The sequence below is a fragment of the Muntiacus reevesi genome, chromosome 18 (assembly GCF_963930625.1).
Source record: "Muntiacus reevesi chromosome 18, mMunRee1.1, whole genome shotgun sequence".
Classification (NCBI taxonomy): Eukaryota; Metazoa; Chordata; class Mammalia; order Artiodactyla; family Cervidae; genus Muntiacus; species Muntiacus reevesi.
The window spans coordinates 39,378,954-39,403,518 of record NC_089266.1 but is presented as its reverse complement, the minus strand read 5'-3'; the positions used below and the strand labels follow the sequence as shown (position 1 = coordinate 39,403,518).

General features: G+C 58.3%; 1 protein-coding gene across 1 annotated transcript; it reads left to right on the top strand.

The window, feature by feature from the left end:
* The first annotated feature begins 288 nt into the window (after nucleotides 1-288).
* On the top strand, nucleotides 289-24,565 carry DOC2B (double C2 domain beta). Its single transcript, XM_065909525.1, has 9 exons — nucleotides 289-748; nucleotides 9,106-9,185; nucleotides 12,062-12,136; nucleotides 14,197-14,306; nucleotides 14,448-14,574; nucleotides 17,505-17,662; nucleotides 21,420-21,501; nucleotides 22,186-22,282; nucleotides 22,772-24,565. Exons 1-9 carry the CDS (start codon nucleotides 376-378, stop codon nucleotides 22,906-22,908), a joined length of 1,239 nt encoding a protein of 412 aa, XP_065765597.1. The 5' UTR covers nucleotides 289-375; the 3' UTR covers nucleotides 22,909-24,565.

Below are 24,565 nucleotides of genomic sequence, written 5' to 3'. Positions count from 1 at the left end.
GCCGCGTGAGTGGAAGGCGCCGAGTGGCCCTGCCCGCCGAGTGCGCGCGCAGGGTCCCGGGCCGGCGTGCGCGCCGGTGTGAGTGCCAGTGAGTGCGGCGCCGCTCGGCTCGCTCCGCTCCGCGCCGCCCGCACACTCGCACTGATCGGCGGCTGCCGGTGACGCGGGCTGGGCCCGCCCCCTGCCTCCCGGCCCCTGGCACTCACTCGCGCCGGCCGCCGCCGAGCAGGCAGCAGCAGCGTCAGGGCCGTCCGGGGGCGCCGCCAGCGATGCCCGCAGCCCCCGCCGCGCCCCGCCGGACCTGCTGAGCCGCCCCCGGGCCGGGGCCGCGCCAGGTCGGGCCGGGCCGCGCCCGGGCGGAGCCGCGCTGCCTGCATGACCCTCCGGCGGCGCGGGGAGAAGGCGACCATCAGCATCCAGGAGCATATGGCCATCGACGTGTGCCCCGGCCCCATACGGCCCATCAAGCAGATCTCCGACTACTTCCCCCGCTTTCCGCGGGGCCTGCCCCCGGACGCCGGGCCCCGCTCTGCTGCTCCCCCGGACGCCCCCGCGCGCCCCGCCGCGGCCAGCGCCGGCCGCCGCAGCCCCTCCGACGGCGCCCGCGACGACGACGAGGATGTCGATCAGCTCTTTGGAGCCTACGGCGCCAGCCCCGGCCCCGGCCCGGTCTCCAGCCCGGGGCGGCCGCCCGCCAAGCCACCTGAGGAAGAGCCGGACGCCGACGGCTACGAGTCCGACGACTGCAGTAAGTTTCCCACCCTCCAGCTTCTCGCCCCCCTCCCCTGCGCGGCTGCTCGCGCTCCCGCCCGCGCCCGCCCTCGGCTCCCGTGCGGTCTCGGTTCCTCTGGCACACCCCCCCCGCCTGGTGGCAGTCCCCGGCCTCGCCGTGTGCTCTCCGCGCGCCCAGCACACACAGCCCCTCCCCCGAGCAGGTCCGAGAGGTGGGAAGTTTGGGGGCGCCCCCTGGGGGTGTCCCATTTCCAGCGGCCGGCTCCCCGGAGCCCGCGCCGCGCCCCCTCTCGGCCCGCCCGCCGGGAGCCCCAGCGCGGGCGGCGGCTTTTGTTCCCTGGCAGGGCGGAGCTGCGCCCCGGGGAGACACCAGTTGCTGCCGGCCGCGCGATCGCTCCCAGCCCCGGAGCACGCAGCGGATCGGCCCCGCAGCCGAGGGTCGGGCTGGGCGAGAGGCGGAGAGACCCAGGTGCTGGAGTCGGGCGGCCTCCCGGGTGGGCCCAGCGGCCGCAGAGCGCGGCGACTTGACTGGCGCACGGGCCGAGGACCAGGGGATCATGGGGCCCGCTTGTCCTTTGGAAAAACCTTGGTGGTTCCTCCTCCCACGTTCTTTGGTCCCGCTGCGCTCGACCCGGCCGCCGACCTTCGCCCACCTGTTACACCCGCTTCCCGGGCCAGTAAGGGCCCCACCCCCACCCCAGCCTCCTCCTGCGGGTATGAGCCCCGAGCCCCAGGGAATAGACAAGCTCCCGGGCCCCCGGGACCGAGGCCCGGCCGGCTGGTGCTCCTGGCATCTTTCTGGGCTCCGAGGGTGGCCGCCCCGCCCGCCCCGGGACTGGAGAGGAAACCGAGAACGCCGAGGTCGCGGTGCGGTGCCGGATGGATTTACGCGGGCTGGGGCCGGGGCCGGGGGCAGCGTTGCTCGCCAGGCCCCTGCCCGGCTGTAGCCCCTGCCGCGTCACCCTCAGAGCTAGAAAACCCGAGTCCAACGTCGGTCCTGCGGAAGGTGTGGACTTTTCTCGGGGCAGGGGTCGCTTGCCCGCCTCGCCGAGGCTCGCCCGGTCCCATCCCCCACGCAGCATAGCGAGGGCGGCTGCTCCTGGCTCGGGTGCCCACATGGGCCTCAGGCTGGGGGTCTGGAGTTTCCCCAACATAAAATGTGCCTCTGCAAGCTGACGGTGGGGGTTACTAGCGCCTCAGCGGGACGCGGTGGGGTTAGACCTGTCCACCCTACCTGGCGAGGCCTGGGAGGAGAGAGGAGCGGGGAGGCCTGCCAGCCCTGGCTCGGGTGGGTCGGAGCGCGGCCTGTGCTGGCAAGCTGCCGGCTCTGCGTGCTCTTGAGCCTGGACCACAGCCCTCTGACCAGAGCCTGGCATGGGGATGGGGAGCAATCCTCTCCCTCCATTTTCCTGCCAGCCTGGGGAAACTGGGTCGGGAGAGTTTATTGCCCTCCAGGCTGTGCCCTGGATCTTCCTCACCCCCAGTTCCTGGCACCCTGGGCCAAGTGCACCCCCTCACTTGCTGTGCCTCTGGGCAGGCAGAGACCCAAGTCACCCCTTTGCATGCCCTGAATCTTCCCTGGGTCCAGAAGAAGGGGTGGGGCACTTGTTCCCATTTCCAGCATCTTTCCTGCTATGCCAGGGGAGCAGGCGAGCAGGGCAGGGCTTCCACCCTAGCTACAGGCTCTCCTGGTGCCACCCGGGCCCTCCGGAGACATACAGCTAAGAGATGAGAAATCAGGCTGTTTCTTTCGGCTGTCCGAAAGGAGGCAAGGAGGGGACCAAAAAGTGCAAGACACGGGCCAGTTGCCCCATCTTCAGTCCATCAACTCAGCAGTCCTTCACAGAGCACTGTTTTCGAAGCAGAGAGGGAACAGGGCTGTGGCTCCAGACTCAGAGCTCATTGTCCTAGCAGGAGGCAGACGCACTTGGGGTCAGCAGGGTGGGGCAGTCCTAGCAGGAGGCAGACGCACTTGGGGTCAGCAGGGTGGGGCAGTCAGACACAGCCTAGCCAGCCTGAACCCGTGGGCTGGCCACACCCATGTCACCAGGGCACTGCTGCAGAGAGCCAGGGAGAAGGGTGTGTGGCCGAGCCAGGGCCAGCTTGAGCCCCCTCATTCCCTTCAAGGGGCCACCGCCCCAGGCTTAGACCCCATCAGTGGCCAAACATCCCACCTTGAGAGCGGAGAAATCTGGGTTCCGGGGTGGGGGGGACCAGGTTCTAGGGTGGAACCATTCTCTACTCAGTAGTCCAGGCCTCACCTCCCTCTCAGCTCTGACAACCAGATCCCTACAATAAGCCTAAATGATTCAAGCCAGATGGTTCATTACGGCTTTAGCCAGGGTTATGCTATCTGCTGCCCTAATTATTGGATTATCTCCATTCTAACAAAAAGAAATTAGGACGGTTGCTCTGTTGTCCAAGGCCGGGAGTGAAGTGCTGTTTACTTATTCAGCCTTTTTTCCCCTTCTCTTTAAAGCCCATCCTTGATTAAGTCACCGCAAGGCACAAGCACAAAATTGACAGGCTCCCAACTGATCTAATAGAGGAGCGTTAACAGGGTGAAGATGCAGAAATGTTATCGTCAGAGGTGTCCCTTGTGCCTATGCCCTCCCCGTGACCCACAGGGTGGCCTGGCTAAGCTGCACTCCTCTGCTTGCTGCCCTTCCAGTGGCCCTGTGCCCCCACTCACCTCCACACATGCTACTCCCCTGCCTACGATGCCCTCCCACCCAGTCTCCACCTGTAGAAACTCAGTCCATCCTTCAAAGCCGTAATGACTAGAATGCTTTGGGGTTTCTAGGTAACAGAAAATTCAGAGTGCCTCAAACAGTGAGGACTGTTGAGGTCGTGTGGGACCGGGGCAGATTCACGCCGCTACTCAGCAGCAGCACCAGTGGCGATAGTTCTGTCTTTCTCCACTTGGCCACATCCTTTTCCTCTTTTCTTTTTTTTTTTTTTTAATTTTATTTATTTATTTTTTTTGGCTGTGCTGAGTCTTCGCTGCTGCATGGGCTCTAGTTGTGGTGAGTGGGGGCTACTCTCTAGTCGCAGTAGATAGATTTCTCATTGCTGTGACTTCTCTTATTGTGGAGCACAGACTCCAGGGTGCACTGGCTTCAGCAGTTACTGCTCCTGGACTCTAGAGCACATGCTCAATAGCTGTGGTGCAAGGGCTTTGTTACTCTAAGGCTTGTGGGATCTTCCCGGATCAGGGATCAAACCCCTGTCTCCTACTCTGGACGGTGGATTCTGAGCCACCAGAGAAGTCCCACCTTTTCCTCTTAGGTTGACCCCCGTCATATAACAGTAAGATCCTAAATTTGATGAGTTTCCACTCCCATGTCTCAGTTTAAAAGTGAGGAAACCTTTCCCCAGGAAATCTGTCCTTTTGTCTCTCGGGCCAGAGTCACATCTCATGGCCGCGCTTACACTGGCCCCTGCATGATTCATCCGGGGCTGAGTCAGGACTGATGCCCACAGAGGTCTGGAGCAAGGATGGAGCAGAGGAACCACTGTTAGGCTGGCCCAGAAGGCCCTCAGCTGGAATCATTTCCCTGTCCCCACTTGCTGATTCCCCTTCTTTAGGGCCCTGTCATATTCTCCCTGGGCTGTATTTCCACACACTCAGCCTTTCGGGACCAACTAGGTGTCTGGCACTGTGCTGAGCATGGAGGTTGCAGGGTGCCTGAGACACAATCTCTGCCACCAGGGAGTTCATGGAAACGGAGACACACAAATAACCCAGCAGTGACGAGTCAGGAACCCAGATGGGAAGCGCTGGCTTGCCCGGAGCTCTCCCACTAAGCGGGTGCAGTGGGAGGAGGGAGAACCCAGGCTGGCAAAGTGGAAGGAGGAAGAGTCCAGTGGCTGGAGCAAAGGGAAAAGAGGATGATGAAGCCCAAGTGGTCATATCACAGAGGGCCTGAATGCCACACCAGGGAGGTTGACAGAGTCCAGGAGGCAGTGGAAAACCTTTGAACCATGTAAAGAAGGGGAATGATAGGTTTATATTTGGGGGGGGGGTGGCAATTTAAACTATTTATTTATTTATTTATTTTTGGCTGCGCTGGGTCTTTGTTGCTGCAGGCAGGCATTCTCTAGTTGCGGCGAGTGGGGGTCACTCTCTAGTTGCGGTGCACAGGCTTCTCATTGCGGAGGCATCTCGTTGCACGGAGCATGGGCTCTTGGTGCACAGGCTTCAGTAGTTGTGGCGCACGGGCTAAGTTGCCCTACGGCATGTGGGATCTTCCCGGACCAGGGGTTGAACCCGTGTCCCCTGCATTGGCAGGCGGATTCCTAACTACTGGACCACCAGGGAAGCTCATGAGTAGGTTTATAAAAGTTCTCGCCCTCTACCTTGAGCACCTGGTAAGCAGGACCATAAGATGTATGGCTCATTCCTCTTTGTTCCCCCTGCAGCGTCTGGTCAGTGCCTCAGTTTCCCCAACTAGGAAATCCTTTCAACTCAGACTTGATCATTTTCTGTGGTTCTTCCCATGGTTTTTTTTTTTTTTTTTTTTTTTTTAACTATTTGAGAGGATGACATTTTTCTTAAAAAGAGAAACAAAATCAGGGCCAATTTCCTATTCCCAAGGGTGTATGGATGAGGACCGTCCAGGTGCAAACCAAGGTCAAAATGATGCTGTCAGTCTCCCATCAGCCAAGCAGAGGGATGTTCTGCCTTAGAGGAACTGACAGGAGCTGAGCTTGATTTTCTCTGAATTAGCCCCATTAAAGCTCTATAATTATCAACAAGCGGGTGACAACTCTCAGAGGCCCATTAGTGACCAAGCCTCATAATTTATCCAAGGATGCAAACTTTAGCCAGGACATGTGACTTGAGTGGCTGGAGGGCAGGACCTTGTGGCCCACATGGACAAGAACCTTCACCTGTCCTCAGGGCCTGCTTCACCTGCCACAAGCCCAGGGGGCCTTTCAACTCAGAGGTCCCTCTCGGGTGGCAGACCAGCCCTCCCTGTGCCCCAGGGGCAATTCTGTTTATCCCTCTTTTGTTCTTCTGTCCCATCCTCTCAAGAGTTCAGCTTAACAAAGTAGCAGACAGAAAATATTGGAAACCACTAGGCTTTAAGGCTGGAAGGAGCGATCAGGATGGAAGCGAAGAGGCCTGGATTCTGCATCCAGCTTTCCTATGCCACCCTGGCCAGATCACCTCCCCTCTCTGAGCCTCAATTCTCCAAATAGGGGATAGGAAATAAAGAGCTCTCTGAGAGCTCCACCACCAGCACGTCTCTAAAAATGGCGACTGAGCTTCTATTTCTGAACTATTATTTCCTCTAAAACTTGCATTGGCATCTGAAGAAATCCACCAATCCTGTCCTGGGGCAGCACTGGGCTTGCTGTTCCCTCCCAGGCAGTGATAACAGCTGTCAGTTTTATTGAGCGGTGTCAGGCCCCTCCTTAAACACAGGTGTCTGTAAATCCAGTGGAAGGGACCCCTCTCCCTTCCTGGAGCTGAATTTCCCAGTGGGGGCTCTGCCTGCTGCTTTGTCCTTCTCTGGGATGAGGAACTGGGTAGAGATTGTGAACTGTGTGGATTTTGTGGTTGCTGTTCTTTTCTTTTAACTGGAGGATAATTGCTTTACAATGTTGTGTTGGAACTGTGTGTTTTAATACATGAGCATCACACCACATCTCTGCTCAAGTGAGCAGCTGGCGAACGAGTTGGTTTGGATAGACCAGCCTTGTGAATTTAACATCTGCTCATTGTTGGTGTCAGAGGTGTGGTCCCTGCCCTCCGGAGGCACAAGCCGCAAGTCAGACCTGAACAGAACAGTAGGCTGATTTACTGTCTTGCAAAGTCAAGCGCTTTAAAGGCTGTTACTGCAAAAGCCTGGAGAAGCCTGGGTCTGTGGCTGCTAGTTGTTACAGGCGAGGTGATAGATCCCACCCTTACAGCACCCTCACCTGCCCTGCCAGCACGGAGGCAACCTAGCAAGAAGGCAGCAATACGCCAGATGCATGCGTGCTCAGTCATGTCCGACTCTTTGCAACCCCATGGACTGCAACCCGCCAGGCTCTTCTGTCCATGGGATTCTCTAGGCAGAAATACTGGAGTGGATTGCCATTTCTTTCTCCAGTAAAATCTGCAGGGATCAAACCTGCTTCTCCTGCATTGGCAGGTAAATTGTTTACCGCTGAGACACCTGGGAAACCCAATAGGCAGGACTAAAGTATGCTTACTCCACTCGGGGAAAAGGACTCTTGGTTCCACTTAAGGCCTGTTGACTTTGAGTTTAGACACAATTTTGACAACTATTCTCACCTGGTTTCATAGAAGACCCAAGTAACCAGTGACTAGGAGGTAGCACTGCCTATGCGACCAGGGGCAAGTACTTTAACATAACAGGAGTTTCAAGCGGATGTCAAAAGAGGAGGCAGAAAAAAAGTCAAGAAAACCTCAGAGAGTGGCCACCCAGGATCGCCTGGTGAAGGACTCGTCTCACACACCCTTCAGTGCCTGGGCTGGGACTCAGACACAGGGCACAGATAGCCACAGTCACGGTGATGACTCAAGTTGTTCCGAAAAGTCTAAGTAACCATTTGTGTATTCTGCTCACAAGGGCCGGGAGGGGAGCGATCCAGTTCAGAACGAGTTCATTCCAGGAGGTGTCTCAGAGGGGCAAGTACGCTCATCTAGAAACATCACCTAAATGGATCTGCTTCTTCTATAATTATCTGCTGAGTACTTTCCGCACCCCAGGCATGCCGTGAGGTGGATGCTGTTGTGTTTCCATTTTGCAGATGAGGAAACTGAGGCACAGAGAGACTAGATATGCTAAGGTCACAGAGCAAGGAAGTGCAGAGCCAGGGTTTGAATCCAAGGTCAGACCTCAGAGGTCAGACACCCTACAGGTGCCCCTGCCAGGCAATGACAGAGACGCTGAGCAGGGTGCCTGACCCTGTGTTAGGAGCAGAGATGCTAGACAAATAATGGCCGGACTTGGCCAGCAAGCTGTGGTTTGCTCTAGACCCACGCTGGGCAACTCCTGGTCTCCCCCTAGCATGACTCCAACCACCCAGCCCCCTGCCATCTGGGTGGTCCTGTGGTTGAAATGCCCATTCTCCCAGCCCCACTCTGCACTGGTCAACTCCTACTCATCTTGCATGGCTCAAGTGAAGGGTCACTTCCTCCAGGAAGCCTTCTCTGATGGCCCCAGTTCACATCAAGCTCAGGAATCCTCCATCAATCCTGGCCCACCAGACTTTGTTGTGGCAAATCCTTGTCTTCTGTTCCTCCTGTTAAGCTGTGCTTTTCTTGGAGCAGGAACCTGCCTTCTGATATCTTCATTCCTGTATGTGTGTGTGTGTGTGTGAGTGTGAGCTTGCTCAGTCGCTCAGTCATGTCTGATTCTGTGACCCCATGGACTGTAGCCCGCCAGGCTCCTCTGTCCATGGAATTTTCCAGGCAAGAATACTGGAGTGAGTTGCCCTTTCCTTCTCCAGGGGATCTTCCCAACCCAGGGATCGAACCCACGTCTCCTGTTGGCAGGCGGATTCTTTACCACTGAGCCACCAGGGAAACCCATCTTCATTCCTAGAGCCTAGCGTGTTGTGAACACTTGGTAATGAGTGAATGAACGGGAAGCCAGTTGACCAGCAAGTAGGGTCTGGGCTTCTAAAGACATCCTGTGAATGTGTGTCTCCCGAGGGAGACTTGCCCCCGAGGTCTGCCCTCACCCAGCACCCCTGCCTTTATACCGGCATGAAAGGCCACAGCTGCTGTGTGTGACAGTGCCCCAGGGCGGCAGCTGCATCCAGTCACTGCTGCACCCACTGCCCGGCCCTTGGGAATCCCTCTCTGCTTTCTCAGCGGCCAGGGTAGCACCGTGAGGGCCCAGCTCACTCTTGCCCAGGGCCCCCAAGGGCCTGGAGAGACCGGGGGCTGCAGCCCCGAATGCTGCTGGGGGGGCGGTGAGTGGACCAGCCGGTTGGCCAGGCCCAGGCCTGCAGCCACCCAGAGCCTGACCCCTCTGCCTCCTCGCACAATCCTGGGGCAGATCACAGGCCAAGGGGAGCCAAGGTGTGGAACCCAGGCCGGCAGTCGCACCAGGATGACAGGAACCCCTTTAGCCGAGCGCCCGGCACACATGGCCACACCCTGCACCAGCTGCAGGCCACGAGGCGTGATGCAGGGGTCGGAGGCCACCACTCACGGCATCCGTGGGGTGACGGGCCTAACCCCGCTGAGCATCGGCTCCTTCCCAGGGTGTGGGGGGGCTGGACAGGTAGTAGGTGCCCAGTCAGTGGCAGTCAGCATGGGCACCGTGACACCTCTTCCAGCTGTACAGGGCTGGGTGACGCTTCTCCCGCGTGTGGCCCCCGGGTGACCTGAGCCCTCCTTGTCCGCAGCCGCCCTGGGCACGCTGGACTTCAGCCTGCTCTACGACCAGGAGAACAACGCCCTGCACTGCACCATCACCAAGGCCAAGGTAGGCCAGCAGCGGGCGCAGGGCGAGGAGGCAGTGCTCAGCTCAGTTACTCCTAAGACATTGCTGCCTCCCCTCCAGGGAGACTTTTCAGGGGAAGAGTAGGATAGAGAAGCCGTAGAGGATGAGAGGAGGAGGGTGGAAGGGTAGCATTTAGGGGCCTAAGGCCCCCAGAACTGGGGGGCTGTCGGGCAGGGAAGGGCATGCGGGGTGCTGGAAGGCCTGTCTTGAGGGCGGAGAAGAGGGGTGGACGTGGACGCCTCCAGCCCAAGTTCCCAGCACCTGGGCCTCCCGCCTCCCTGGGGAGGCTCTGGTCACATGGGCCTGAGCTTGCTCTCTGGGCGGGGGCACCGGGTATCTGAGCCCCATGTTCCCCTGTCCCGGGCTGGCCCCTGTCAGCTCTGGTCTCAGTCACGCTGTTCCCTTCGTCCCCAACGCATCGCTCCCGCTGGGAGGAAGGTGCCCAGGCTGATGTTCTCCCGCAAGGTAAGGGTGGGCATGCCACCTGGTAGAGCCTCCCGGTAGAGCTGTGGAAGGGCCTGGTCCCGGCTCCGAGTGGGGAGCCTCCGGCATTGCTGCCTGGGCCCAGGCCCCCCCACCAGCCCCCCAGCCTGCCAGCTTCTCTGCCCCTCCTCCCACCCTGCCTGTGGCTCTTGCCCATCCAGGGGCCGGCCGCCTGCTTCTGCCCCGGCTGTGCGCCTCCTGGCCTGGGCCACCATGGTGGGGTGAGTAGTGTCCCCGGTGGACCCACACCATCCCCACCCCACCCTCTCCTCCGGGGTCTGCTCTGGTGGTGGTGTGGCACCTGTCTTCCCCACAGACCTCCAGACCCGCCCTAGGGGCAGAGTTGGGAATCTGAAGAGGTGGAGGGCAGGATGCACGGCCCGGGCAGACCCTTCCCTTCGCCCGCCAACCAGCTGTGTAGATAGAGGTTGTCCAGGCCTGGGTGCTGGGAAAGGGCCCTGGCTGCCAGGCCGCTCTGGCAGAGCCAACCCTCCTCCCCACCCACACAGACACCAGGGCCCCCCATGCAGTGTGCCCAGCTGTCCCTGCCGGGCTCTCGAGGGGCTGCGTGGGTGTACTGGGGTGTGTATAGGTATGCGTGTCCACTTAGGGTTGCTCCACTCATGGCATTGGAGGTGGGGGAGCCGTGGCAGCTCCCCAATCTCCGGTTCATCCTCTGCTGGGCAGGAGGTGGTGCAGGCGTGGGAGGAGCTAGGGCGGGCTGGGTGTGGAGAGGAGCCCCAGAGGGTAGGAAGGCTGAGGTTGACAGGGGGCACCCCTTGGGCGTCTCTCAGAGGACACCAGATGCCCCAGCAGTGGACCCTAGCTCGGCCACTCGGTCTGTAAGTGAGTAGAGCTGCCTCAAGTTTGCTCATCTCCAAAATAGGGTTAATCGTCCCCACCTGTGCGTTGTTGTGAGCATTAAATGAGTGAGTGCCTAGTATCTAATGCTGTCTTGGAGCACAGAGCCTGGCGGAACACACCCACCCACAGCAGAACTGGGAAGTTCCAACTTTGTGAGAAAGGGTAAGAGGTGTGTGTTGGGCAGGGTCACCTCTTCCATGGTGCACACAGGGCTGCCCAGCCAAGCCTCGTCCTGGAGTCAGCCCTCCCGGGCAGGGCAGAGCTAGAGCCCAGGCAGCTCCAGGCCCAGCTCAGATGCCCCACCCCACCCCAAGCCACTTCTCTGGCATCCTCAGAGGGCCCAGCACAGACTGGAAACAGGGCAAATGCCCCAGCAGTAGGCCCTGCGATAGCATCACCTCCTCGACTCCCATAACCACCCTGGGACATGGGGACTATTAACCCTTTTTACAGATGATAAAACTGAGGCTCAGGAGGCAGAGGCCTCCTCACTTACCCAGCTGATAGGTGCCAGAGCTGGACCTGAATCCTGGCCATCCTGGCACTAAAACCTGTGGGTCCCTTCCTGGTAACCAGGCAGTGCTGGTTAGAAGTTGGAAGCCCCAACGTCAGATCTCAGCCCCCACCTGCAGGCTCCTCTGAACCAAGGTGGGGAGTGGGGAGAAGGGCCTCATCTCCCCTGGGAGGTGGGGGAGCGGGCTGGTCAGCTTGCAGTTCGTCTTTGGATGAGATCGTGGGGATGTCACCTCCGCCCCGAAAACGTCACCACTCCCTCCCTGCATCCCGTGAGCCATCCCAGGAGAGAGTTTCCAGAAACAGGAGCAGGCACGAGGTCAGCTGGGCGCCCGTCTGTGGTTCCATGGGCTCCCTGGCTGTGCACACTTGATGGTGGTTGAGAGTGAGTGAGGGGTGCCCTCTTGCAGAGGGACTCTCCGCGGCCGGCCAGCTTGTGTGGCCTCCGGGGACACAGACGGGCAGGGCCCTGTGGCCAGGCCAGAGAGAAGCAGAGCCTGGTCTCCAGGACATAACAATGTTCTCCCGTGGCCGCAGAGGGAGGCGTGTGCATGGGTGGACAGGGGCTCACGAGGACTTAGGGTCAGAGAGGAAAGTCGCAGGGCTTGGGGAGCAAGGGAAGAGGGTTCAGGAAGAAGGAAGGATCTGACCACAGCAGGATAACAGGGCCCTCAGTCAGAGAAAGGTGAGTCACGTGTCCTCCATGATGAGAAGACAATGAGAAAGAGGCTGACCTGACCAAAGATGCCCCTGGGTCATCTACGCAGAATCAGACATTTGCAGGGGTGGGGGGCAGGAAATTGCACCAGCACTGAGCCATCCTTGCTTCCGCATCCTGGGGGTATGGGGTAGGGATGCTTCTGTGAAAAGGTCATGAGTGGACCCAGCTGGGAGGTCCAGGGGCCTGCTGGGGCCTGCTGCCCCAGGTGCCCGGAGGCCCTGGCTGCTCTGTGTCCCCAAGCCCCCACTTACACCCTTTGCTGTTCTCCTCTGCCCAGGGCCTAAAGCCGATGGACCACAACGGGCTGGCAGACCCGTACGTCAAGCTGCACCTGCTGCCAGGAGCCAGTAAGGTGAGGGGACCTGCTCTGGGTCTGCTGACCAGCTGTGCCCACCTGGGGCCCAGGCTGGACTTGGGACACCCAGGGAGCCCCCAGCTCCCACACCCTCTAGGCCTCCCAGGGGACCTCTAGTCAATACCAGCTGCCTGCTGAGTTGGGGAAACTCCCCCAGAGAATTTCCAGGCCAGCATTTTATAAGAAACATCCTCAACTGGATATTAATACTATGTGCAAAAAAGGGTTCTGTGACCAAGTAACTTCAGGAAACATTATTAAACAGGTTTCCTTACTGCAGGACTTATCAGAGCCTTTAATGCCCTAATGGGCAGCTCTGTGATGCTCCACAAGGGGGATGGAGTGGTCAGCATCTGCCCAGATCATTTGACAACAGAACACTTTTTCCCGCACCAGATGACCTGACAGACAGACTAGGCCAACAGGTACATCTGTGAGAGAAGAAATTTTTTTCCTTAAATTAGCTATTAACAAAAGCATCAAGGTGGCCCTCGGCACTGGAAGATCAGAACTTGATTAGACTTCTTTCATACAGCTTACAGTTGAGTGCAGTTTTCTTTGTAATGTCATGGGAAGAAAGGTCACATCGTCTTTTCAGAAGTGGGTCCTTCCTTGGCCTTGGGAGCTCACAGACATCGCAAGGCGTGAGGTGGGCAGACCCCATGCCAGGGCACTCAACGGGAGTGCAGCAGGTCTGCTTCTGAGTAGAGAGCAGAGCAGAAGTGGAGGGACAGGGTACCCAGGACCCGAGTGCTTGAGCAGCAGAGCCTGGTGGCTGGTGTTCTTATCCCGGCCTCTTTCTCAGAAGCCAAAGTAGAGGACTTGCTTCCTGGCCCACGAGTGACCTCATAGGAAGTCTCAGCAACGGGGGCGGCCCCTGGGCGGAGGGCCTCCCCGGCCACTGCTCCGCACAACTGGGTGGCCCTGCCCCCAGATGGCCACCCAGGCTGAGGAGCCACAGACTGCTGAGGTCTGAGTTCCCTTGGGGCCCAACCCCCTGGATGAATGTGTTTATAGGTCTGGGGGTCCCACTTGTCCAGGGGAGTCACCCCGGAAGGGAAGCAGGGCTGTGGGGAAAAGGCCACTGGCCCTCCTCCAACGCCTGGAGGAGCAGGCTCCCCCTGCAGCTTGCATCCTCATGCTGGGAGTGGGGCGGGTGATCCCCAGAGCTGTGAGAGCCACGTGACCCCAGGAGGGGGCTCCGTGGCCGAGCAGCCCTAGACTCCTAGGGCCTCAAGTCGGCAGTACCTCCTGCCGAGTCCTAGGGGCCTGTCGTAGGACTGACCCCTGAGTTAGGGCAGCATTCCATAGAGCACAGTCTCCTTATAGACAGGGGCCTGAAAAGCGAGCTGAGAGAGGTGGTCGTTATGCCCTGAAGCCCTCACAAAGGGTGCAGAACCCACTGGTCTCCACAGAGCTTATGCAAGTCGGGGAGCTGGGACTCGAACCCAGGGCTGTCTGGCTTACACCACCGCCCAGCTCTTACCATCCAGTTCCGCAGGGCGTGGCTCCCACTGGGCTAATATGGATTGGCAGCATGCCTGCCTTCCATCCTGGAGGCTCCAGGGGAGAAGCTGTTTCCCATTCCTCTCCAGCTTCCAGAGACTCCCCCTTGGCCCAGCTCGTGGCCCCTTCCTCTGTCTTCAAAGCCGGTGGCAGCTCTCTGACCTTCTGTCCTTGTCACACCTCCCTCTGCCTCTCTCTTGCTTTCCTCTTCTACTTTTAAGGGCCCAGTGATGACATGGCCCACCCAGATCATCTGCCTGTTGTATAGATGTTTTTTTCCTTTGGCAGGGCTGGGGAGGGAGGAGGGCCTGCACCATGGCATGTGGGATCTTAGTTCCCCGACCAGGGATTGAACCCATGTGCCCTGCAGTGGAAGCTCAGAGTCCTGATCACTGGACCGCCAGGGAATCCCCTTTGCTGTTGTAAAGTCAGCCAACGAGCAACTTTCGCCCCCTGCTTTGCTAGGTTCTGGGGGATTGGGACGTGTGTGGGGTCATTACACTGCCCACTGCCCTCCTTGATGCTCAGAGGCTCCTTTTTGCTCTCTCCAGGCGAATAAGCTCAGAACGAAAACGCTCCGAAACACTCTGAACCCCACATGGAACGAGACCCTCACTTACTACGGGATCACAGACGAAGACATGATCCGAAAGACCCTGCGGTGGGTGAGGCCGCCCGGCCACCGGCTCCCCCACCCCGCCCAGCCTTGTCCACGGGGCTGGCCCTGCCCACACACCCCCACCCACCACTCGCAAACCCTCCCTGACTTTGGAAGCAAACTGAGAGGCCCCTTGCTCTCCAGGATATCCGTGTGTGATGAGGACAAATTCCGCCACAACGAGTTCATCGGGGAGACCAGGGTGCCCCTGAAGAAGCTGAAGCCCAACCACACCAAGACGTTCAGCATCTGCCTAGAGAAGCAGCTGCCGGTGAGTCAGGCTCTGGAGCCGTCCAGGGCCCACGCTGCCATGAGCGCAAGGCCGGGAGCATTTTTTTTTAATCTATTTATTTTTTGCTGTGCTGGGTCTTCATTGCTGCGTGAGGGCTTTCTCTAGTTGCAGCGATAGGTAACTGCTCGTTATTGCAGCGCACGGGCTTCTCATTGCAGTGGCTGTTCTTGTTGCAGAGCTCCATAGTTATGACGCAGCATGTGGAATATTCAGGGACCAGGGACGGAACCTGTGTGCCCTGCAGTGGCAGGTGGATTTTTAACCATTAGGCACCCCAGTGCCCCAGTCAGGCAAGCCCCCAAGAGCATTCATTGAGCACCTACTCTGTGCCTGGCATGGCTGCAAGTGCTAGGGAGACAGATAAATCTCCCTGCCTTCATGAAGCTTGGACAAGAGCCAGACCAATAATGAGATAAACCACCCAAATAGATCGAACGTTCAGCAGGGATCGGGGCCGAGAAGGAAAGCATGAGAGGGTCGATGGGTTAGATGGGTGCTTTGGGAGGGCTCACCTGGCAAGCAGGGAATATTCCAGGCAGAGGGAGCCACAGGTGCAAAGCCTTCATGGAAAAGTGTTCGGCCTGCAGGAGGCATAGGCAAGAGGCCAACTGAGGGGGGCAGAGAGAGCAGGGGGCAAGGGGTCCTGGGAGCTGAGAGCAGAAGTTGGGGTTGGGGAGACTGAGAAGACTCCAGCTTTATCCCTGAGTGAGATGGACTACGGGAGCGTGCTAGGCGACGGCCAAGCTATCTGAGGATATTTTAACAGGCTCCTCAGGATGGGAGGGCGTGGAGGGCGAGGGTGGGGAAACCAAAAGTGCAGAGGGAGTAGCAGGAATAGGACCTGGGCCAGGCAGCAGAGGAGCCAGGGAGAAGGGCGGAAGATCAGCATCCTTAGGTGTGGGGCCTGGGAGGATGAAGGGTCATTCACTAGGATGCGGGGGACCGCGGGAGGAGCAGCTGGGGATGCTCGGACCTCAACTGGAATGTGTTAGGCATGAGGTGCCTGTGAGATACCCAGAGGAGACAGAAAATAATTCTTTCCTAGCAATTGCAATTGTTTGAACGTGTCAGAACCAATTTTGCCCCCTGGCCGTGTGCAGCAGCTGAGCCCTCCCAGTCTCTGAGCAATGTTCCCCTCCCCGCTTCCCTTCCCTTCCCTCTCCCCTCCCCCTTCACTTTTCCTTCCCCTCCCCAGGCCTGCCTTCACCCACTTCAAAAGGACTGGGAGAGATTGGCCAGGAGGTCCCAGGCCGGGGGCCCTAAGAAACCTGGGGCTTCGGGGACTGTGTGGTGAAGTCCCACAGAGGACACAGTTCCCTCTGCCCAGGACAGTTCCCCACCAGAAGCCTGGGCCATGGGAAAGCCCTAGAGGACAGAGCTCAAGGGTCATCCCCTGAGTGCCTGTACCCACCTAGGGCCCTGCTCAGCGCAGCCTGGCCTGGTCAAGGCCGGGAACAACCGACCTGAGGGCAGAGCTCCCGCCCAGGATCCCAGCTCTGTATTTTTGCATAACCTGAACAAACTGTGCTCCGTGGTCACATTCTCTCCCACTCCTAGGCATGTGTGTGATGGAGATAACCTTTTAAGCGTTATTATTAGTCACTAACCGCAGGTGACCCAGTTTCTCCAAATGATCTATGTCACTTATAAAAGGCAACATCAACTCCTGCTGGAGTTGTGTTCCTGAGTTTTGATCCCTGATATAAACAATCACCTGTGTGGTGGTGTTGAATATGAATTGTATGTGAGCAGTGTGTGAGTGTGCAAGAGTGGAATGCATGCATGAGCACCTGTTTCATGCACAGGGGATGTGTTTGAGAGTGTACATGCTTGTGCCTGGGGCATGATCAAGGCCTTGCTGAGCCTCACTTGAATTTGCCAGGATCTCATTGGTCCAGTTCAGAGACCCACAGTTGACAAGGGTGCAATTTGGGATAATTACTCGGCAGTAAAGATTCATTTTGATGGTACCTCATAGATTTTAGAGAGCCTTGTAAACCTTATTCATTGTTCATAAATACTGAGCAATGTCCCAGTTCAAAATGATCTTTATGTGAAACCATCCAAAGTATATCCCACCATAAAAAAAAAAACCAACTGAAAATATCCCAGCTCATTCTACTGTTTAATTTTCACACATCACAACTGGCACAAGAGCCGTGGTTTAGTGAGGCTGTCACACGCGAAGCTCGAGGCCTGAGTGACAGGTGGTTGAATCTCCCCTGCCTCCTCAGACCCGTGGGCATCGACCGGCTGAGTACGATGTGGAGAAGCGGCCAAGACTGCACTCAGGAGAATGCGGTGATCACCTGGCCATGTCTGCCCTGGGTGTGAGGCGGGGGAGGAATGGTCCTTCCTTCACCCCACAGGATTCCCATCTGCAGAGAGGTGCAAGCGTGGCCCTGGCCCACGAGGGGCCACGTGAGGTGCTGCTTCAGTGCCAGGCAGAGGAGGGTCGAGGCCAGAGAGGCTGAGTGTGAGAGGAGCCTGGCAGAGACGCCTAGAAGGGGCCCTCAGAGGTCATAGGGCTCGGGCTGGGTGGACAGAGGGTAGAGGACCGGGGTTCCCAATGAGCATCAGCTGGAAGGTGGAAATGGGAGGTCTCAGGATGCTGACTGGGGTGGGGAGAGACCACTTGGTGAGACCTAGATTTGAGGTCTGACTCCAGGGGCAGCTGCTGGGCCGTGCCCCACCCACCTCCTGGCTGCCCCTGGGGTTGGACTGTTCCCAGGTTCTCCCAATGGGGCCCTCCTACACCCTGAGGCTCCAGGAAGCACGTCCCAGGGACCAGGGGCCCAGTGAACCACGACCCCCCCCCACCAGCACCCACTGGGCTCCACGTGGCCTGGGCCTGTGGCTGCGGGAGGGGCGGGCAAGGACAGCTGAGTGACGGCTCTCCCGCTCCACAGGTGGACAAGACGGAAGACAAGTCCCTGGAGGAGCGGGGCCGCATCCTGGTCTCCCTCAAGTACAGCTCGCAGAAGCAGGGCCTGCTGGTCGGCATCGTGCGCTGTGCCCACCTGGCCGCCATGGACGCCAACGGCTACTCAGACCCCTACGTGAAAACGTGAGTGTGCGGCCGCTCCTTCCCCACCGTCTCACTCCAGTTACCGTGAGTAGTTTGTGCAAGTGGTCGTGTGAAGCACAGGGGGCGCTGTGCCCACAAGGTTCTTCTGTGCTCCATGCATTGAATCTGACCAAACCCGTTTCTCAGATGAGAAACTGTTGCCCACAGAAGCTGAGTGGCTGCCCAATCCGTGCAGAAAGAGCAGTTCTCTCCGGAGGGCTGGTTCAGGTCTCTCTGTGGTTGTGGGGCCCAGGAGGGGCCGTGAGCAGGCTGGAGGAAGGGACGGCAGGCTGGGAGCTGCAGTGAAGGGACTCCATCAGGACTTAGGGCTGAGCACACGGGGGCGGTGCTCTGCCACAGGCGCAGGTAAGGGTCCACCCAGCCCTGCCAGGCGGGGCTCGGGCTGGTGCTGGGGGGATGCTGACTCGGGTGCTCCAGAGCCGTGAACCTGGATCAGGACAGGCTGTGATCAGAGCCCAGAGAGGAGCTGGTGGCCATTCAGAGAGGGATGAAGCAGGTGGTTGGTGGGCAGCATCTGTACTTTGGGGCTCTCCACTAGCAAAAGATGGATTTTAGTCTGAGTTCACAGTCGTTTGAGGCTGTCTTGAAGGTTAGAACTTGGGGAGGAATTTGGCTCAGCAGAAAGGTGGTGTTTCTGCTCAGGGGGAGGGACAGAGGAGTTAGGATATAGTTAAGAAGCAGGGACGGTCCTGTCCTCGGGGGACAGTGAGGAGGCTCAGGTGACAGAGGCCATCACAGACTATGGGTTTCCCTTTTAAAAAACAGTGAGTTGGGCCCCAAGCTCAACCATTAGCAAAACTGACTTCCAGTGGATCACAGACCACTGGGAGAGGAAATGCTGTCCTAGCTCAGCAGACAGACTCTTAAAACCAGTGGAGGGAAAGTAAGCGATTCTGGGTAAGCTGGGAAGATGTGTACACTCTGTGGCCACATCGCTTCCCTGCCAGGTCCGTGGGGTCGAGAGACCCAGGCCCCGGTGAAAAGCTGCTTTTGCTGCATTGCTTGAGAGAGCCATAAGCTGGAGACAGCCCAGTGTTCATCAGCAGAGGGAGAGATGAATAAAATGTGGCGTCTGCTTACAGAGGAGTACTGTGCAGTTGAAGTGAATAAATGAGGACTGGGTGGATTAACGAGGACAGCTATGCCAAGCGTGCCAAGCCCAGAGCAGACTGTAGAGGGGAGCATGCAGCCTGACCCTGTAGGGATGGTCTCTGGGGAGGGAGGACGTGCGTCCCCTTGTATCTGTGATGCTAGCTTTCCTAGGGAAGAAAATAGGATCTGAAGCCAGGGTGGTGTCAAGTTTTTAAAACAGCTCAGTGCCCACCGGCCAAGTTGATAGGAATTCCAGGGTCTCAGGCTGGGTTACCCAGAAAGCAGGGTCTCACCGGCTACAGCAGAAGGGCCAGCCACCCCCCAGGGCCAGGGAGCGGCAGCTCTGGCGGGGCCTGTCCACCTCGCGTGGGCCCCAACCCCCGGCCACAGGCGTGTGAGTCCCCGGGCCACAGCAGCCATGCCCCGCCCTCCAGCCGTGGGCTGGGTCAGGGTGGCCTTTCAAAGAGGGCAGCTCTGTGGGTGGCCCCATGGAGCAGAGGGAGGCTCCCAGTGGCCTAGAAACACCTCCATCTGATTCAGGTTCCCTGGGTGACATGCAGGGGACGGCCACTCCGGGGTCCCCATCTCTGAGAGGCCCCTTCACGGACCGTGGGCCTCCTCCTTGCTGAGAGTAGGGGAGATAACAGGCACAGGTTTGAGATGCTGAGCAGAGCGCCCGGGGCCACAGGGAAGAGCCAGGCAGAGGATGTTGAAGGGCAGAGCTAGATGGAACAAGGCCTTCTGTCAACACTCTTATTTTTTATGAACTTCATCCCAGATGACAGCTGCCTCAGTCTCCCCAGGCTGGACGCTGACCCCAAGTCCTGTCTTCCGGGGCTGATGATGGTTAGCAGTCATCACACATCCTGAGTAACTGCTGGCTGCCAGGGCTGGGCTAGGCCTCATGGACCTTTCTAGGCGGCCCTTCTGTTACCTTCTCCAGCCCTCTGGTGTCTTCCAGAGGCCTCAGGAGGGCAGCAGTCACGGTGCAGAATAGCCAAGATGGCACTGGTAGGGGGCTCCAGGAGCCCGGCGGCCAGGGCAGGGGGGTCCTGACAGGGAGGGAGGGTGAGCAGCCACCGATGGGAGTGCTCCTCACCCACACAGGCCGCCCTCCCTCCGGGAGCCAGCATAGACAGAGGCCTGGGGGCAGGACAGCGGACGACCCCTGGGTCGCATGAGGGTCTCTAGATGGGCACCGGCTGCGCAGTGCTGAGGGCGTGGGGAGCCCGGGACAGCTTCCCTTCAGGGGCCTCCGAAGGCGGGGCTGGGAGACGCTCCCACAGCCCGGGACCCCCATCCCTCCTCCTCGCCCCCAAACCAAACAGGCAAAGAAAGATGAGTCAAGAAGCACATGGAGGCTTGTAAGGAACTGAAGAAATTCACCATCTCTGGGTCGGGGTTTATGGGAACCCCCACTTGTTTAAAAAGCCATCTTTATTGAGGTATAACTTACACTCGGGTTTCTCCCTCTTGCTGTGGGACTGACATATAGTCTCGTTACCACCACTTCAGTTAAGACACAGATACCAAAGCCCCAGAAAGGTGCCCTAGGCAACTGTTGATTTTTCTGTCATAATAATTTTGCCTTTTCCAGACTCTCTCCTAATGCAACCCAGAGCCCACCATGTGGTGTGTGCATCCGGAGTGCGGTCTGTAGGTCTGTACTGCCGAACACGCGTCTGTCAGATCACTTCCTCTAGAAGTGCACCGGGGTGGGGTCGCATCCGATTTTTGATGGCTATATAAAGCTGCTAAAGAACAGGTTTTTGTGAAGACCTGTGTCTTCATCTCTCTCCCCACGCCCAACTTTTGTCAGTACATATTTTCCAGTGTCTCTGTAATGAACCAGTATGACTTATGTAATTACTATCACAACTTTTTTTAAAAAGCGCACAGAAAGGCAACAGTGAGATCCCACTTTCTATGCTGGGCACCAGGAAGCTGGTGGTGGGGGAGACAGATTCTAGTGTCGGCGCAGGGACAGGGTGAGCGGCTCCGCAGATGAGAGCGCCTGGCTTCTGAGCACCAGCCTGTGCCGGGCAGCTCTGTGAGCTTGGTGAATGAAGTCCCTGCACCTCTCTGAGCCCCAGATGAAGACCGCTGTTCTGCAAGCAGGCATTTCTGTTCTCTGCAGGAAGCACTGTTGCCAATGCCCAAAAGACCTTTTTCCTTCCCAAAGCTTCAGTGAGGCAGCAGTGACACATCCCAGGGACTAGGTTAAAAACCACTGTTATACACTTAGAATTTGCATGCTATAAAAATGCATCTTTCTTATCTCTATAATCTGCTATTAAAAACAGAAAAGCTCTAGCAAGGGACCGACTCTGCTAAAAATGTTTTTCTGGCAGGAAATGTGAGCTTTGTGAAAATTAAAACTTCCAGAAATCAGGGAAATCCCCTTTCCTCGGGGAACAGAGGGGGCTCTGAGATGTCAGGAGCGGGCTGTGAACAGAGGTCCAGGTGATGAATGACCCACTTGCTTCTCTCACTACACTGCCCACTCTGGTCAGCGTGCCACGGCTGGTCATCAGGAATGAACAGAAGTCTCTCTCCCGGGACAAAGCTCTTCCAAGCCCTGGGGGCTCCGTGAGTTCTCATAGCCTTGTCTCACCCTCTGCCTACCTGTTGGTTATAATTCCAGATACCTGAAGCCAGATGTGGACAAGAAATCCAAACACAAGACAGCAGTAAAGAAGAAAACCCTGAACCCAGAGTTCAACGAGGTACAAGGGGCTGGTGAAGCCATGGGAAAGCCACTCCCTCTCCCCTGGGGGCACTGAGTTTTCCAGGGGTCACTGTGGGAGCTGGAGGGTGGGAAGCGGCCCACAGGAGAGCCCCGAGTCATGAGGTGGGGGAGTCGTGGGAAGAGAAGTGAGGCCAGGCTGAACCAGGCTGAGGTTCAGACGGAAGCGAGGGGAGGCCTGCAAACCTCTTCAGAGGATGGAATTGATAGGACTAGTAGCCATGGGGGATGTGGGGCCTCAAGAGCCCAGGGGGTGGGTGCAGCTGGAGAGGAGCTCAGAGGAGCGAGATGAGGGAAGAGAGCCTGAGTGACTCAGGTCCTCAGGCCGAGGAGGTGCTGCCAGGGGGTCATCGGTTGTGGAAGCTGACGGGAGAGAAGGTTCCACGGAGAAGGGAGTGGTCAGCAGAGTCAGACCCAAGAGTGGCCCGGGCGCCTGGTGTGCGCTGACCTGGCGATAAGGGGCCCCTTGGGGATCTTGAAAAAGGCAGCTTCAATGACCAAGGGGCAGGCGGTCAGAGGGCAGGGGGCCCCTGAGGATCTCAGCCGGGCTCTCAGAAGTGGGTGAGATGGGCGAGAGGCCATCACAGCAACTGCTGCACCCTGGCCAGCGGCCGACTTCCAGGCCCTGTTGCACTGGCCCCAACACTCCCCTTCTGCCCACCAGGAATTCTGTTATGAGATTAAGCATGGGGACCTGGCCAAGAAGACCCTGGAGATCACCGTCTGGGATTACGACATTGGAAAATCCAACGATTTCATTGGTGAGAGAGGCCATGATGGGAACGCTGTTGGGCAACGTGCCAGTCCTAGGGCAGAGTCCTGAATCAGGCCACGGTGCAGCCTGACCCTGTGTGACAGAGGAAGGAACAGGCCTGGCAGGGGTCACATAGCAATCTGTGGTAGAGCAGGGGAAAGGGTGGATGACGGTCAGCCCTTCTAGGCCGGACTCAGTCCTTGTGGCCCCAGATTCCTGGTGGGCTAGGTGGCTGTGCACGGTGGAGCTGCCCGCCGGAACTGCTCTGGTCCCGGGGAAAGGAAAGGCAGGATAGGATCCTTGGGCCCTGATTAGGGGGCTGGGGGACAGTAAGAGGGTCTAAGAATGTGGTGGTCAGAGCACTGTCTACCCTCTGAGCAGGTGGGTAAGGTAGATAGGCTGGCCTTGCAGCACAGGGCCTGGGAGGGTGTTGGGGGCACTGTTCCCAAGGGACCCTGAGAGTCATAGGTCCAGTGTCCCGGGCTCCCCTCTGCAGGCGGCGTGGTTCTGGGCATCAACGCCAAGGGAGAGCGCCTGAAGCACTGGTTTGACTGCCTGAAGAACAAGGACAAGAGGATAGAGCGCTGGCACACACTCACCAACGAGCTCCCGGGAGCCGTGCTCAGCGACTGACCCGCCCCGCCTGCCCGCCGCACCCACCCCTGCCCGCTGCCTGGCCCAGTGCAGGCCTGGCCCTGGGCTTCCTCGGCTGTCACTCAGGCCTCGGACACAGAGCCACTGCAGCCCCTCCGAGGGATAGTGGGGGCGGTGAGCTGGGCCTGCTTTCAGCCCCCTGAGGCCCAAGAGGGCTGGGTGGAAGAAGAGGACCTCAGCACCCACCCGGAGGAAGTAGATGGGGCCATCCAGAGAACAGGGACCCTCCAGAGGTCAGCAGTGAGTTGGAGGGACCCCAGGCTCAGAGGGGCAGTAGGAGAAGGAGACTTTGGGTAGGAGAGGACTCTGAAGAAAGTCCATTCCCTGAAGGAGGTTCTGACTTCAGCTCTGGCACGACTCGGTGGGTGGAAAAAGTTCACCTGAGAGCCAGGAGTCTGGTGAAGATCCTGGAGCTCCCCGAGAACATGGGCAAAGGGCGAGTGCTTCTTCACTCAGTGATTCTGCAGGCCCCTGGGGAAGAATGAGACCCAGAGCCTGCCCTCAGGGAGGTCCCCGTCTAGTTATGGAGCTTAAAAACAAACCCTTACTACAGGGGTATAAGGAATGCCAAGGCCTGGAAGAGTGAGTGGAGAGTCTAGGCAGACAGAGGAGGAAGGGCACTGGAAACGGTGTACAAGGCCTGGAGAGGAAAGATGATGGGCCAGGGAGAAACTGTCTGGATCCAGCGTCTCTCCTGGGAGGATGGGGGAGAGGCAGGGTTTGATAGGAGTGGGGCAGGGGCACCCAGCCCTCCCGCATCCCACCCCTAGCTGCCAGGCCAACTGGGCTTGTAGCCATGGAGGGAGTGGCTTAAACTGATGTTGACGGCAGGGTCAAGTTCCGTTCTCAGACCCAGCTCTCCCACCTTTGATCTTCCTCCTGAGGAAGCTGGAGGATGGATCCTGCTTCTCGTTTTGTTCCCAGCTTAAGCATCAGGTCAGCTGTGGTCAGGAAGAGAGAGTCACTTCTTCGCATGAAAAAAACCAAAAGGCCTCCTTGTCCTCACCCTCCGCTCCCTGCCTTCCTCCACCCTCCCCATCCCAGGCCCTTCCTTCTGGGTTCAGGGTTGGAAAGGGGGGAGCCCCCAGCAGCTGCCTCTGCATCCATTCTCTACTGAGACCCTTCTCAGTACTCAGCAGCATCCAGGGCCTTGTTTCTGGGAATGGCTGGCTTTGTCCTCCAGGAGCTGAGAGCCACCCTGCACCCTGGCTCAGGGTCTCCAGGAAGGGATTGAGGGCATCAAGACTCTGGGGCCCAGGCCTAAAGCCCCCAACTCTTCCTGCTGACCAAGGGGCCTTCAGGAACCCTGGATGAACAAATGCAGAAACCAGGAATTTCTGTGTTCAGCCCATCACTGCACTGACGGGAAAACAGAGCCCAGAGAGGGAAAGTGATCTGCCTGAGGCCTTCCAGGTCCCCTGCCTCACCCCCGGCCCAGAACTCTGACACCACACCCACACCGACGCTAGTACAGGGCTCACAGAGGCACCGGGCTGGACCCTCTGCTGCAGACACAAAGCGCATCACCATCTGAGGCCCGGGGGCAGGTGATGATATGAATCCCACCAAGTGCCCATCAGCCTGTTTTCATTTTCCAAGGAAAACAGGACTCCAGCCCCCACACAGTACCTGGCAA